The sequence below is a fragment of the Oncorhynchus mykiss genome, chromosome 8 (genome assembly GCF_057628025.1).
Source record: "Oncorhynchus mykiss isolate SJ-2025 chromosome 8, ASM5762802v1, whole genome shotgun sequence".
Taxonomy (NCBI): Eukaryota; Metazoa; Chordata; class Actinopteri; order Salmoniformes; family Salmonidae; genus Oncorhynchus; species Oncorhynchus mykiss.
The window spans coordinates 41,725,695-41,740,897 of record NC_143029.1 but is presented as its reverse complement, the minus strand read 5'-3'; the positions used below and the strand labels follow the sequence as shown (position 1 = coordinate 41,740,897).

General features: G+C 40.7%; 1 protein-coding gene across 1 annotated transcript in view; it reads right to left on the bottom strand.

Moving 5' to 3' along the window:
• Window positions 1-15,203, bottom strand: part of LOC110529918 (pleckstrin homology domain-containing family G member 1) — a 151,586-nt gene that overhangs the window by 51,601 nt on the left and 84,782 nt on the right. The window contains exon 3 of the mRNA XM_090243450.1: window positions 2,546-2,646. Within this exon, the coding sequence (XP_090099576.1) occupies window positions 2,546-2,646 (101 nt within the window). The remainder of the gene's footprint in view (window positions 1-2,545; window positions 2,647-15,203) is intronic.

Genomic DNA, 15,203 nt, shown 5'->3' with positions numbered 1-15,203 from the left:
TCTGTAGTTGTGCATATGACAAATACAACACAGCTATAGTTACATGAGTAGGGCATGATGTCATTGTCCCTGTATTGCTATGTATCTTTGTGAAAGCGGCTAACTTAGGGGGGCTAGCCTGAACCATGAAAAACAGCCCCAGATTATTATTTTTCCTCCATCAAACTTTACAGTTGGAACTATGCATTTGGGCAGGTAGCATTCTCCTGGCGTCTGCCAAACCCAGATATGTTGTACTGCCATATGGTGAAGTGTGATTCATCACTCCAGAGAATGAGCATGGTGATCTTGCTCGAGTATAGAAACCCATTTCATTAAGCTTTTGGTGAACAGTTCCTGTGCTGATGTTGCTTCCAGAGGCAGTTTGGAACTCAGTAGTGAGTGTTGCAACCGAGAACAGACAATTTGTACTCGCTACGCGTTTCAGCACTCGGCAGTCCCGTTCTGTGAGCTTGTGTCTCCTACCAATTCGCGGTAGACCCGTGACATTTCCACTTCACAATAACAGCAATTACAGTTGACCAGCTCTAGCAGGGCAGACAATTTATGAACTGACTTGATGGAAAGGTGAAATCCTATGACCGTACCACGTTTAAGGTCAATCAGCTCTTCAATACGTGCCACTCTACTGTCAATGTTTGTCTATGGAGATTGCAAGGCGGTGTGCTCAACTTTATACAACTGTCAGCAACGGGTGTGGCTGAAATAGCCAAATCAACTAAATTGAAGGGGTATATACCCACATGCCTTTGGCCATGTAGTATATATACAGTGCCTTGCGAAAGTATTCGGCCCCCTTGAACTTTGCGACCTTTTGCCACATTTTAGGCTTCAAACATAAAGATATAAAACGGTATTTTTTTGTGAAGAATCAACAACAAGTGGGACACAATCATGAAGTGGAACAACATTTATTGGATATTTCAAACTTTTTTAACAAATCAAAAACTGAAAAATTGGGCGTGCAAAATTATTCAGCCCCTTTACTTTCAGTGCAGCAAACTCTCTCCAGAAGTTCAGTGAGGATCTCTGAATGATCCAATGTTGACCTAAATGACTAATGATGATAAATACAATCCACCTGTGTGTAATCAAGTCTCCGTATAAATGCACCTGCACTGTGATAGTCTCAGAGGTCTGTTAAAAGCGCAGAGAGCATCATGAAGAACAAGGAACACACCAGGCAGGTCCGAGATACTGTTGTGAAGAAGTTTAAAGCCGGATTTGGATACAAAAAGATTTCCCAAGCTTTAAACATCCCAAGGAGCACTGTGCAAGCGATAATATTGAAATGGAAGGAGTATCAGACCACTGCAAATCTACCAAGACCTGGCCGTCCCTCTAAACTTTCAGCTCATACAAGGAGAAGACTGATCAGAGATGCAGCCAAGAGGCCCATGATCACTCTGGATGAACTGCAGAGATCTACAGCTGAGGTGGGAGACTCTGTCCATAGGACAACAATCAGTCGTATATTGCACAAATCTGGCCTTTATGGAAGAGTGGCAAGAATAAAGCCATTTCTTAAAGATATCCATAAAAAGTGTCGTTTAAAGTTTGCCACAAGCCACCTGGGAGACACACCAAACATGTGGAAGAAGGTGCTCTGGTCAGATGAAACCAAAATTGAACTTTTTGGAAACAATGCAAAACGTTATGTTTGGCGTAAAAGCAACACAGCTGAACACACCATCCCCACTGTCAAACATGGTGGTGGCAGCATCATGGTTTGGGCCTGTTTTTCTTCAGCAGGGACAGGGAAGATGGTTAAAATTGATGGGAAGATGGATGGAGCCAAATACAGGACCATTCTGGAAGAAAACCTGATGGAGTCTGCAAAAGACCTGAGACTGGGACGGAGATTTGTCTTCCAACAAGACAATGATCCAAAACATAAAGCAAAATCTACAATGGAATGGTTCAAAAATAAACATATCCAGGTGTTAGAATGGCCAAGTCAAAGTCCAGACCTGAATCCAATCGAGAATCTGTGGAAAGAACTGAAAACTGCTGTTCACAAATGCTCTCCATCCAACCTCACTGAGCTCGAGCTGTTTTGCAAGGAGGAATGGGAAAAAATTTCAGTCTCTCGTTGTGCAAAACTGATAGAGACATACCCCAAGCGACTTACAGCTGTAATCGCAGCAAAAGGTGGTGCTACAAAGTATTAACTTAAGGGGGCTGAATAATTTTGCACGCCCAATTTTTCAGTTTTTGATTTGTTAAAAAAGTTTGAAATATCCAATAAATGTCGTTCCACTTCATGATTGTGTCCCACTTGTTGTTGATTCTTCACAAAAAAATACAGTTTTATATCTTTATGTTTGAAGCCTGAAATGTGGCAAAAGGTCGCAAAGTTCAAGGGGGCCGAATACTTTCGCAAGGCACTTATACAGCTTACAGCACCCCCCCCCCCCCCCCCTCATATTTACAGGTGACACAAACCATCTTCATTCAGCAGATGCTTTGGAGACTACACACAATATTTGTTTTAGGTATGTGTGTTTACCTCTTTGAAGTTGTACAGTAGGTGATTGTTATTTACCTGTTGAAGTGGTAGATGTCGTGGATGTTCCCGAATAGAGATCCTCTATCCTCTGAGCTCAGAGCTAGAGGAGACTGGTTACTGATACACTCAAGGTAATCCTAAAGAGAGAGATAATTTTTTTTTTTTTTAGAAACAATGTACAGTATGTGAGTTCATGCAATTCTATTTTTGACTTAAAAGGTATGGTTTTGGAATACTATTACAGAATATATTTCATGCCAATAAAGCACGTTGAATAGAAATGAGAAAAAGCGAGAGAGAGATAAAGATAGAAAGAAAAAGAGAGCGAGAGGGAGAGAGAGAGAAAAGAAGGGGGAGAGAGGTCAGTTCTCACCTACATCAAAGTGTTTCGAAGGATATCCCCTCATCAGTCATGTGAGAAGGACAGTATGCCTGACATGCTCCCTGGCATCACCCTGCCAACCCACCATGAAACACATACTGAATACGCACACACACACAGACAAAAACTAACTTATTCAGCTCACACATTCAATCTGCTTTAACACTGCTAAGAAACATACTTCACACTTGAACCATGTTTCTGTATTGTAAAAAAACTGGGCCCACAGCCACACATCTCCCTGACTTCTCCAGTCTCATTCCGCCTACAGACTCTTCAGTGCGTAATCCAGATGGCTGTTAACCCAGCACAGCAAAATGGCAAACGGGCCTACAGTGTCCAAAGCACTGTCTAAGGAACTGATACTGTGTACTGTGTTTATTCAGGCGGAGGCAGACTGTCTCAGCTACCAATGGTCTCAGCTACCAACCAGATATAACCCTAAATCCGTAAACATTGGCACCCTCATAGATATCATCCTAACTAACTCACCCTCCAAATACACCTTTGCTGTTTTCAACCAAGATCTCAACGATCACTGCCTCATTGCCTGCATCCGTAATGGGTCTGCGAGCAAACGACCACCCCTCATCACTGTCAAACGCTCCCTAAAACACTTCTGCGAGCAGGCCTTTCAAATCGACCTGGCCGGGGTATCCTGGAACAACATTGACCTCATCCCGACAGTAGAGGATGCCTGGTTATTCTGTAAAATTGCCTTCCTCACCATCTTAAATAGGCATGCCCCATTCAAAAAATGTAGAACCAGGAATAGATATAGCCCTTGGTTCACTCCAGACCTGTCTGCCCTTGACCAGCACAAAAACATCCTGTGGCGTTTTGCATTAGCATAGAATAGCACCCCGTGATATGCAACTTTTCAGGGAAGTTAGGAACCAATATACACAGGCATTTAGGAAAGCTAAGGCTAGCATTTTTAAACAGAAATTTGCATCCTGCAGTACAAACTCCAAAAGGTTCTGGGACACTGTAAGGCCATGGAGAATAAGAGCACCTCATGCCAGCTACCCACTGCTCTGAGGCTAGGAAACACTGATACAACTGACAAATTCACTATAATTGAGAATTTCAATAAGCATTTCTCTACGGCTGGTCATGCTTTCCACCTGGCTACCCCTCCCCCGGTCAACTTTCCCGGCACCCTCCACAGCAACCTGCCCAAGCCCCCACCATTTCTCCTTCACCCATATCCAGATAGCTTATGTTCTGAAAGAGCTGCAAAATCTGGACCCTACAAATCAGACGGGCAAGACAATCTGGACCCTCTCTTTCTTAAATGATCTGCCGAAATTGTTGCTACCCCTATTACTAGCCTGTTCAACCTCTCTTTCGTATCGTCTGAGATTCCCAAAGATTGGAAAGCTGCCGCGGTCATCCCCCTCTTCAAAGAGGGAGACACTCTAGACCCAAACTGCTACAGACCTATATCTATCCTACCATGCCTAGCAAGGTCTTCGAAAGCAGACTCAACAGCCTTGGTTTCTCAAATGATTTTCTCGCCTGGTTCACCAACTACTTCTCTGATAGAGCTCAGTGTGTCAAATCAGAGGGCCTGTTGTCCGGACCTCTGGCATTCTCTATGGGGGTGCCACAGGGTTCAATTCTCGGGTCGACGCTCTTCTCTGTATACATTAATGATGTCGCTCTTGCTGCTGGTGATTCTCTAATCCACCTCTACGTAGACGACACCATTCTGTATACTTCTGGCCCTTCTTTGGACACTGTGTTAACTAACCTCCAGACGAGCTTCATTGCACCGTTTCATAGCCCATCTGTATACAGCCCATCTATCTACCTCATTACCAGACTGTATTTATTTATTTTGCTTATTTTGCACCACAGTATCTCTACTTGCACATCCATCTTTTGCACATCTACCATTCCAGTGTTTAATTGTCATATTGTAATTACTTCGCCACCATGGCCTATTTATTGCCTTAACTCCCTTATTTGACCTGATTTGCAATCACTGTTTATAGACTTTTTTTCCTTTTTTTTCTACTGTATTACTGACTGTATGTTTTGTTCATTCCACGTGAAACTCTGTGTTGTTGTATGTGTCGAACTGCTATGCTTTCTCTTGGCCAGGTTGCAGTTGCAAATGAGAACTTGTTCTCAACTAGCTTACCTGGTTAAATAAAGGTGAAATTAATCAAACATTTTTTTTTTATGGAGAATAATGTATTTACTGTTTTATTCACGTTTTCAAGTACTGGTGACAAATCATGCATTCCGATTCTTGCATAGATTGTAATGGACACGTATGATGTGTGTAAAATACTTTTTTGAATGTTGTACTAATTATGATGGCCAGTAGATTAGATGGTTTGGTGTTTGGTGAGGTCATCCTCTCCTCTCCTGGGCAGTGACAGACACAACCAACTAGAATAACCCAGAGGGCAACTCAGACTGAACCATTGTGTAACAGAGCATGGGTGAATGTTCATATGGAGGATTTAATGGTGAATGGGCAGATATAGGGGTTTCAGGGCAATGGTTTAGGGTTTAGGGTCAGTTGGGTTGGAGTTTTGGCTTGCAGCTTGCATAATGGTGGTTGGTGGAGTCACGGTCGGGGACCAAGATCATGTTTAGGATTGGGCTAGGGTTGGGTTCAGGTCATTGGGGCGGCAGGGTAGCCTTGTGGTTAGAGCATTGGACTAGTAAATGGAAGGTTGCAAGTTCAAATCCCCGAGCTGACAAGGTACAAATCTGTCATTCTGCCCCAGAACAGGCAGTTCCTAGGCCGCCATTGAAAAGAAGAATTCGTTCTTAACTGACTTGCCTAGTAAAATAAAGGTAAATAAATAATTGGCCATGGTTAAGGAGTAAGATGAGACTTTTTAGACATGGGTCACAGATGTGGCCTGTCCTGACACAGTCAATCAACACAGCCTAGTCTGAGCCTGATCACACACACAAACACACAGTGTTAAAACCCCACATGCATGCTACACATACCTCAGACACACACACACTCCCAGCTAAGCTTCTTCGACAAAATATAAACTGCATTTGACGCTACCACGTTACACATTAAAGGGATAATTTTTTCCTTCCATTCAAGTCATGGGACCGATATTAGCATTTTTCACACATCATGTTCAAATAATCTATAAGTGACTTTGTTGAGCTTCACAACACATGAGATACTTTTGAAAGATTTGGACAAGATTTGGATGCAGGAAAAATGCTAATATTGGTCCCATGACATTAATGGGATTAGCATTTGGAAACAGTGAGAGGGAAACTAAACCAAAGCATGGATTGTTGTCATAGATTACCTTACAGCGTAAAGTAACCAGTATATAATTTTGCAATTTGGGTGAACTATCCCTTCAACACTCACATACACTTTCTCTCAATTTCTCCAAATCTAACACCGATACACAGTCTCCTCACTCCATACGCCCATGTGAAAGCCAATTAACTAGGACACGCTAACTCCAAACATCCATATTGTTTTCCTTACAAATATTAACTTTGGATGTGTGTGTTCCAATCAAAGTAATGTGCATTATTTTTGAAATATCGTGTTGTCATTTCTACAGTAGCATTTTTCATTCATTAATTTAGTTTATTTAACTTTTATTTAACTAGGCAAGTCAGTTAAGAACAAATTCTTATTTACTATGACGGCCTACCCCGGCCAAACCCTCCGCTAACCTTGACGATGCTGGGCCAATTGTGCGCCACCTTATGGGACTCCCGATCACGGCTGGTTGTGATATAGCCCAGGAATGAATCTAAACCCTATGCTGCAGTGCCTTAGACTGCTGTGCCACTCAGGATCCCCATACCGTATGCATGTATGGAGAATAATGTATTTACTGTTTTATTCATGTTTTCAAGTGCTGGTGACAAATCATGCATTTGGATTCTTGCATAGATTGTAATGGACACATATGATGTGTGTAAATTACGTTTTTGAAGGTTGTACTAATTATGATGAGCTGTTGAAATGCTAAGCTATTTGCCAGCTATATGTGGCGCCATGTTTGTTGACATTATACAATGCATTCTGGTTGTCACGTTGTGACGGCTTTCTCCCTGGGAAGGAGAGGCGGACCAAAACGCAGCGTGGTTAGAGTTCATGTTTTTTAATAAGAAAACTAAACATGAACAGAATACAAAACAATAAACGTGGCAAAACCGAAACAGTCCTAACTGGTGCAGAAAACACAAAGACAGGAAACAGCCCCATAAACATACAAAACTACCTAGAAAGGAAACCGCCCCATAAACATACAAAACTACCTAGAAAGGAAACAGCCCCATAAACATACAAAACCCCTAGATAAGACAAAACACATAAATCTCCCATGTCACACCCTGACCTAACCAAAATAATAAAGAAAACAAAGATAACTAAGGCCAGGGCGTGACACACGTAAGCATCTGTCAGACCACAAATGATTACAAAACAAGGTGAAGGGATGGTTCACTTGACTGACTTATGGTGCTTTCAAGACATTTGGGAACTCAGAAAAATATGAGGTCAAATCATGACGTCAATGATCTTCAGGTCAGAAAGTCAGAGCTCTAGAAAGAGGTCCGAGTAACCGAGTTGCATTTCTGAGTTGGATCACTGTTTAAAATGATGTTTCCCAGTCGGAGATTGTCCCCCCCCCTCCCTCCCCCCAGAGTTCCTATGCACTGGGGTCTGAGATTTCCGAGTTCCGAGTTCCCAGTTGTTTTGAACGTGGCGTCACATTGTAACTATGGTACCTCAGGGTTGCCAGCTCAGAACCCCCTTTCCAAGGGGTTTTATTTTTATTTAACTCATAAACTTCTCCTGTGTTTGCCCTCCATTTAATGATAAATCCCCCATCATCGTAATATTTCCTGCATCATATCCCCCCACGTTACCTTCCCACATCCCTACTCTATGTACTTGAAAACCCCCCACAAATGAAAATAACCCCCCCACAAGCCCCCCTAAAATGGTTTAATCCATATCTTGCATTCTTGTTTAGCATGTTATGGCTGGGGGCAGTATTGAGTAGCTTGGATGAATAAGGTGCCCAGAGTAAATTGCCTGCTACTCAGGCCCAGTTGCTAATATATGCATAATATTAGTAGATTAGTATAGAGAAACGCACTGAAGTTTCTAAAACTGTTTGAATGATGTCTGTGAGTATAACATAACTCATATGGCAGGCAAAAACCTGGGAAAAAATCCAACCAGGAAGTGGGAAATTTGAGGTTTGTAGTTTTTCAAGTCATTGCCTATCGAATATACAGTGTCTATGGGGTAATATTGCACTTCCTATGGCTTCCACTAGATGTCAACAGTCTTTAGAACCTTGTTTGATGCTTCTACTGTGAAGGAGGGGGGAATGGGAGCTGAATGAGTCAGAGGACTGCCAGAGTAGCATGAGCTGATCACGCGCACTCATGAGAGTTAGCTCTGTTCCATTGCATTTCTACAGACAAAGGAATTCTCCGGTTGGAACATTATTGAAGATTTATGATAAAAACATCCTAAAGATTGATTCTATACTTCGTTTGACATGTTTCTATGAACTGTAATATGACTTTTCGTCTGAACTTTCGCCTGGACTTGCCCGTGCGTTGTGAGTTTGGATTGTGTACTTAACGAGCGAACAAAAAGGAGGTATTTGTACATAAATGATGGACTTTATCGAACAAATATATCTGTGTGGCTTGTTTTGTTGTCTGAGCACTGTTCTCAGATTATTGCATGGTGTGCTTTTTCCGTAAAGTTAACTTTGAAATCTGACACAGCGGTTGCATTAACTTGTAGGGGGCAGGATTTACGTTTTTGGCTAAAAAACGTACCCATTTGACACAGCCTATTTCTCAGGCCCAGAAACTAGAATATGCATATAATTGTCAGATTAGGATAGAAAACACTCTAAAGTTTCCAAAATGGTCAAAATATTGTCTGTGAGTATAACAGAACTGATATTGCAGGCGAAAATCTGAGGAAAATCAAACCAGGAAGTGGCTTCTATTTTGAAAGCTCCATGTTCCATAGCCTGCCTTCGCTCCATTTAAAGGGATATAAACCAGATTCCTTTTCCTATTGCTTCCTCAAGGTGTCAACAGTCTTTAGACATAGTTTCAGGCTTTTATTTTTTTTAAATGAGCGAGAAAGATAACATCGCGTCAGTGGATAGCTGGGTGTTCGCATGAGTTTTGCTTTCGCAACAGAGTGGGGCAGCCATGGTCTCTCCCACTCCTATTGAAAAAGCTACAGTGCCGGTTGATATATTATCAATTATATATTTTACAAACAACCTGAGGATTGATTACAATTTGGAATTTTCGTCTGGGATGTCGTGACCACTCAAGCCTGTGGATTTCTGAACATAAGGCGCCAAACAAATAGAGGTATTTTGGATATAAAAATAATCTTTATGGAACAAAAGGAACATTTATTTTGTAACTGGGAGTCTCGTGAGTGAAAACATCCGAAGATCATCAAAGGTAAGCGATTTAATCTATTGCTTTTCTGACTTTCATGACCAATCTACTTGGCTGCTAGGTGTTTGTAATATTTTGTCTGAGAGAGATGTTCTTACATAAATGCTTGTTATGCTTTTGCCAAAAATCTGTATTGAAATCTGACACGCCAGGTCACAGCTTAGCTGTGTTTTGATATATTGCACTTGTGATTTCATGTAAATTAAATGTTTAGTAATTTAATTTGAATTTGGCACACAGCAATTCAGCGGGTGTTGATGAAAATGATTCCGCTAACGGGATGGGTGCGTCAAGAAGTTAAGGAGAAGTTTATATCTAAAGTTACATGCATAACACTTGTATATTCATCAACATTTATGATGAGTATTTCTGTAAATTTCTGTAAATTGATGTGAATCTCTGCAAAATCACCAGATGTTTTGGAACTATTGACGCGCAAATGTAAACTCAGATTTTTGGATATAAATATGAACTTTATCGAACAAAACACACATGTATTGTTTAACATGAGGTCCTATGAGTGTCATCTGATCATCAAAGGTTAGTGATTAATTGTATCTCTATTTCTGCTTTTTGGGACTCCTCTCTTTGGCTGGAAAAATGTCTGTGTTTTTCTGTGACTACGTACAGACCTAACATAATCGTTTGGTGTGCTTTCGTCGTAAAGCCTTTTTGAAATCGGACGCTGTGGTGGGATTAACAACAAGTTTATTAACCTCTAGCGTCGAGCAATCCCGTATCCGGGAGCGTAATCATAGCCTCAAGCTCATTACCATAACTCAACGTTAACTATTCATGAAAATCGCAAATGAAATGAAAGAAATATACTCACTCACAAGCTTAGCCTTTTGTTAACAACACTGTCATCTCAGATTTTCAAAATATGATTTTCAACCATAGCTACACAAGCATTTGTGTAAGAGTATTGATAGCTAGCATAGCATTAAGCCTAGCATTCAGCAGGCAACATTTTCACAAAAACAAGAAAAGCATTCAAATAAAATCATTTACCTTTGAAGAACTTCGGATGTTTTCAATGAGGAGACTCTCAGTTAGATAGCAAATGTTCATTTTTTCCAAAAAGATTATTTGTGTAAGAGAAATCGCTCCGTTTTGTTCATCACGCCAAACTTCTTTCCAAATTAACTCCATAATATCGACAGAAACATGGCAAACGTTGTTTAGAATCAATCCGCAAGGTGTTTTTCACATATCTATTCGATGATAAATAATTCGTGGCAGTTGTGTTTCTCCTCGGAAGCAAACTGAAAAACACACGCAGCTGGAGATTACGCAATAATTGCGACGGAGGACACCAAGCGACCATCTGGGAAATGTAGTGTAAAATGGTCAATCTTCCAATGATATGCCTACAAATTGGTCACAATGCTGTCGACACTATGGGGAAACGACAGGAAGTCTAAGCTCATTCGTGACCCATACACAGCCATATTAGGACTCATCGAAACACAGCGCCGTCAAAATCTGGGTGCACTTCCTGTTTGAAATTTCATATTGGTTTCGCCTGTAGCATTAGTTCTGGGGCACTCACAGACAATATCTTTGCAGATTTGGAAACGTCAGAGTGTTTTCTTTCCAAAGCTGTCAATTATATGCATAGTCGAGCATCTTTTCGTGACAAAATATCGAGCTTAAAACGGGAACGTTTTTTAATCCAAAAATTAAAAGAGCGCCCCCTATATCAAAGAAGTTAACAATTTTTTGAAATGCTGTAAAATACTTTTAACTTCTTGATCCTACTTGAGACGCAGACGTCTCAAGTAGGCACCTGGAAATGCAAATGCGCTACGCTAAATGTACTCGTTAAAACTCAAACGTTCATTAAAATACACATGCAGGGTATTGAATTAAAGCTACACTCGTTGTGAATCTAGCCAACAAGTCAGATTTTTAAAATGCTTTTCGGCGAAAGCATGAGAAGCTATTATCTGATAGCATGCAACACCCCAAAATGCCTGAAGGCGACGTAAACAAAATAATTAGCGTAGCCGGCGCTACACAAAAACGCAGAAATAAAATATAAAACATTCATTACCTTTGATGATATTCTTTGTTGGCACTCCTATATGTCCCATAAACATCACAAATTGGTATTTTTCCCGATTAAATCCGTCCATGAATGCCCAAAATATCCATTTGTATAGCCTGTCTGCTTCAGGAAAAAAGCTCTCTTCCAACACGCAACGTCATTTTTAAAAATTATATAAGTTGCCTATATTCTTTGACAAAACACTTCAACCTACTTTTGTAACCCAACTTTAGGTATTTGTAAACGTTAATAAGTGATCAAATTGATCACTGGGCGATCTGTATTCAATAGCAGCTACTCAAGAAAACAATGTCAATTTTTCAATCTTCCAAAATCGATTGTTGTAGGCTGGATGGAATGACGGATCTATTGGTAATGTCTCAAAGGATTTTTGTCAATGAAAATGACGTTTTTGGCGACATTGTGTGGAAGCTGTAGGAATTGCATCCGTGTCCATATTAAATTTGGTTTCCTTTAAACAATACATGAAAGGGGAGCATGGATACTTTTTTCAGCTTTCAGTGACCAGTTTTTCTTGCGCTTTTCGATGAAACACGCGCTCTGTTATAGTCACAGCCGTGATTTAACCAGTTTTAGAAACTTCAGAGTGTTTTCTATCCACACATACTAATCATATGCATACACTATATTCCTGGCATGAGTAGCAGGACGCTGAAATGTTGCACGATTTTTAACAGAATGTTCGAAAAAGGAGGGGGTAGGATGAAGAGGTTTTAATTATGAGAATTCTGCTGTTTTGAATTTGGTACTTTCACTGGCTGTTGTCATATCAATCCCGTTAGCGGGATCTAAGCCTTAAGAAGTTTTAACTTTCGCAGTACGGTTAACGTATGGAGTAGGATTGTTTTTGGGTTGATGATCTGTGAGGTAAAATTTTATTATTTGACATGTATAACAATATTTATTATTTAGGAAGTCAAAAGTCACTTTTTTTCTGGCCAAATGCCATAAGAAATGTCCAAATGCAATATGAAAGATTTGAAAATGCCAAATCAGGATGTTATGTCCATTTGCCATGTACCATCACGATTTTGACATGCTCAAAAATACTGCAGAAATGCACGTGCATTTGCAATATGTTTCAATGGGCATTTACCATCACAAAATTGTCATGCTCAAAAATCCTGCAGGAATGCGAAATTGACTTGCCCGATGAACTTGGGATGGCTGGGCAGTGATTCTGGTTCCTCTTGATTTCAGAATGTCACTTTGGTGACGGTACCGCACTGATTAAACATATTGCAAATGGACAATAGTCACCGTCCATCAGTCAATAAGATATCATTATGACACCAAACTGATACAAACTGACACCAAACCCCCTTTTTCCAACTGGTTTAGAAGCCAACTATCACATACTTCAGAGCTGGCTGTTCGCCTTCTGTTCAAACCATAATAAAAACATAAAACGCGTAGTTACGTTCTAGCTGCTGATCCAGTTCTGATGTTATGTGTAGGCCTAGCTGAGGCGACCCGAAATCCCAAGTTTCGGCTCGATAGGTCATTTGGTGCCCGAGCAAGACCCTAATTGGTGCTGATCCAATCCACTTTTTTCCATGCCTTGCTACGGGGTCCTTGAATGAGCTATCGGACAGAAACGTTGGGGTCCGTCTATATTGGCCGAGGCGGTCATAATGCACCTAGTCTTGCAACTCGGGGAAATTTCTAAACGTCGTCATTTTCGTGATACAAAAATGAATTGAAGTTATTGCAAATGTACAGGTGTTTCTCGGTCCAAGAACCTTCTAGAGCCACGTAACTCACCACACACTATCAACCTGAGGTCTAGAACAGGTTTCTAAAGTTTCAGAACTCTAGATCTGATGGTTCTTTAATAGTTCGAACAAGGTTAACTAATGCAGGCAGTGTATGTCTCTACGCACCCCAATGTCTCCCTCCTTCCAAGCTGTGTGTGTGTGTGATTTAGTTTTTCTTAGAAATTTTATGGGAGACATGACTGATTTACAGTTCATGAGGGTTGCCTAATCACACATATGAAGTTTCGGAAAGATCTGACTTTTTTAACCCTTCGAAACAGCCCCTATGACACAAATTATGGCTCTTCCGGTTGGCACAGGAAGCTATAAGTAAACACATATCCTCAATGGGATATGCTTTTACAGAATCCTGAGTTTTAAGTCTTTATGTTAAGAACTGACTTATTTACAGAGGGTTTAGTGAGTGTGTGTTATTTCAGATAATCACAGAAAATCACAGAAATCTCGCGGAGCTCCGAAGCACACTTTAAAAATATTCGTATGAACACGCTGCAACTGGATCTGTAACTGATTAAAAAAAAACTATATTTTTGAACATCACCAATTTGACATTGTACGATTTCTCTTAAATGACGATAGATAAATGGCTGGTTCTTTTTTTATTGACACCGGAGGCTCCTTGACTTTGACGTGAAGCGGAAAAATGATTGCTCTATTTTAATTTTGGACCTTTAATCCCAGAAAAATGGCCATAACTCAAAAAACGTTGAGGCCTAGACGCCATCTTGTTCGGGGCCAACTGCCCATTATGCCAAACCTATTATGCTCACCAAGTTACGTCGTTATTTGTGATGTTTTGTACATTTGCAATATGATTGCATTCGCCCTCTTGTGGGATTTAACGGGACAGCGGAAAAATGTCCAAAATTTGATTATTTTATAAAACGGAAACCGAATGTCCGAGAGAGTTCGTTTGATGACTTCCCGGCCCTGCCGCACGGCCCGACGCCGTCTGTGAATTTTACAAACGTTTCGGACGTCTAGTAAGGGACCGTACATTTGCAATGTGGACGTTCTCACTAACCATATGGTGAATGTCAAAATGTTCCCTTAAGGTATGCAATGGGCACAGCCATCTTTGACTTTGACTTTGTTAACCTGTCTAGGACCGCTAGCGGAACCCCCCCGCAACAGCCAGTGAAAGTGCAGGGCGCCAAATTCAAATCAACAAAAATCTCATAATTAAAATTCCTCAAGCATATAAGTATTTTACACCATTTTAAAGATAACATTCTCGTTAATCCAGCCACAGTGTCTGATTTCAAATAGGATTTACAGCGAAAGCACCACAAACGATTGTTAGCTCACCACCAAGCCACCACCAGCCAAAGAGAGTAGTCACAAAAAGCAGAAATAGAGATAAAATGAATCACTAACCTTTAGACAACAAAGCAGCCAAAAACAACATTACTCAGAAATAGCATTTTAAATATTCACTTACCTTTGATGATCTTCAACAGGATGCACTCCCAGGAATCCCAGTTCCACCATAAATGTTTGATTTGTTCGATAATGTCCATCAGTTATGTCCAAATATCTTCTTTTGTTAGGGCGTTTGGTAAACAAATCCAAAAGCGCGTTCAGGTCACGCTGAACATCGGATGAAAAGTTCAAAAAGTTCTGTCACAGCCCGTAGAAAAATGCCAACCTAAGTATGGAATCAATCTTTAAGATGTTTTTAACATAAAACTTAATTAATGTTCTAACCGGACAATTCCTTTGTCTGTACAAATGAAGTAGAACGCTCAAGTGAGCGCGCCAGACCGAGGCTGTGACACTCTGCCAGAGCACTCACTCAAACAGCCCTTATGAGCCCCTCCTTTAGAGTAGAATCCTCAAAACAGGTTCTAAATACTGTTAACATCTAGTGGAAGCCTTGGGAAGTGAAACATAACTAATATCACCCTGTATCTTCAATGGGAGTTGAAAAACTACAAACCTCAGATTTCCCACTTCCTGGTTGGATTTTTTCTCCGGTTTTTCCCTGCCATATGA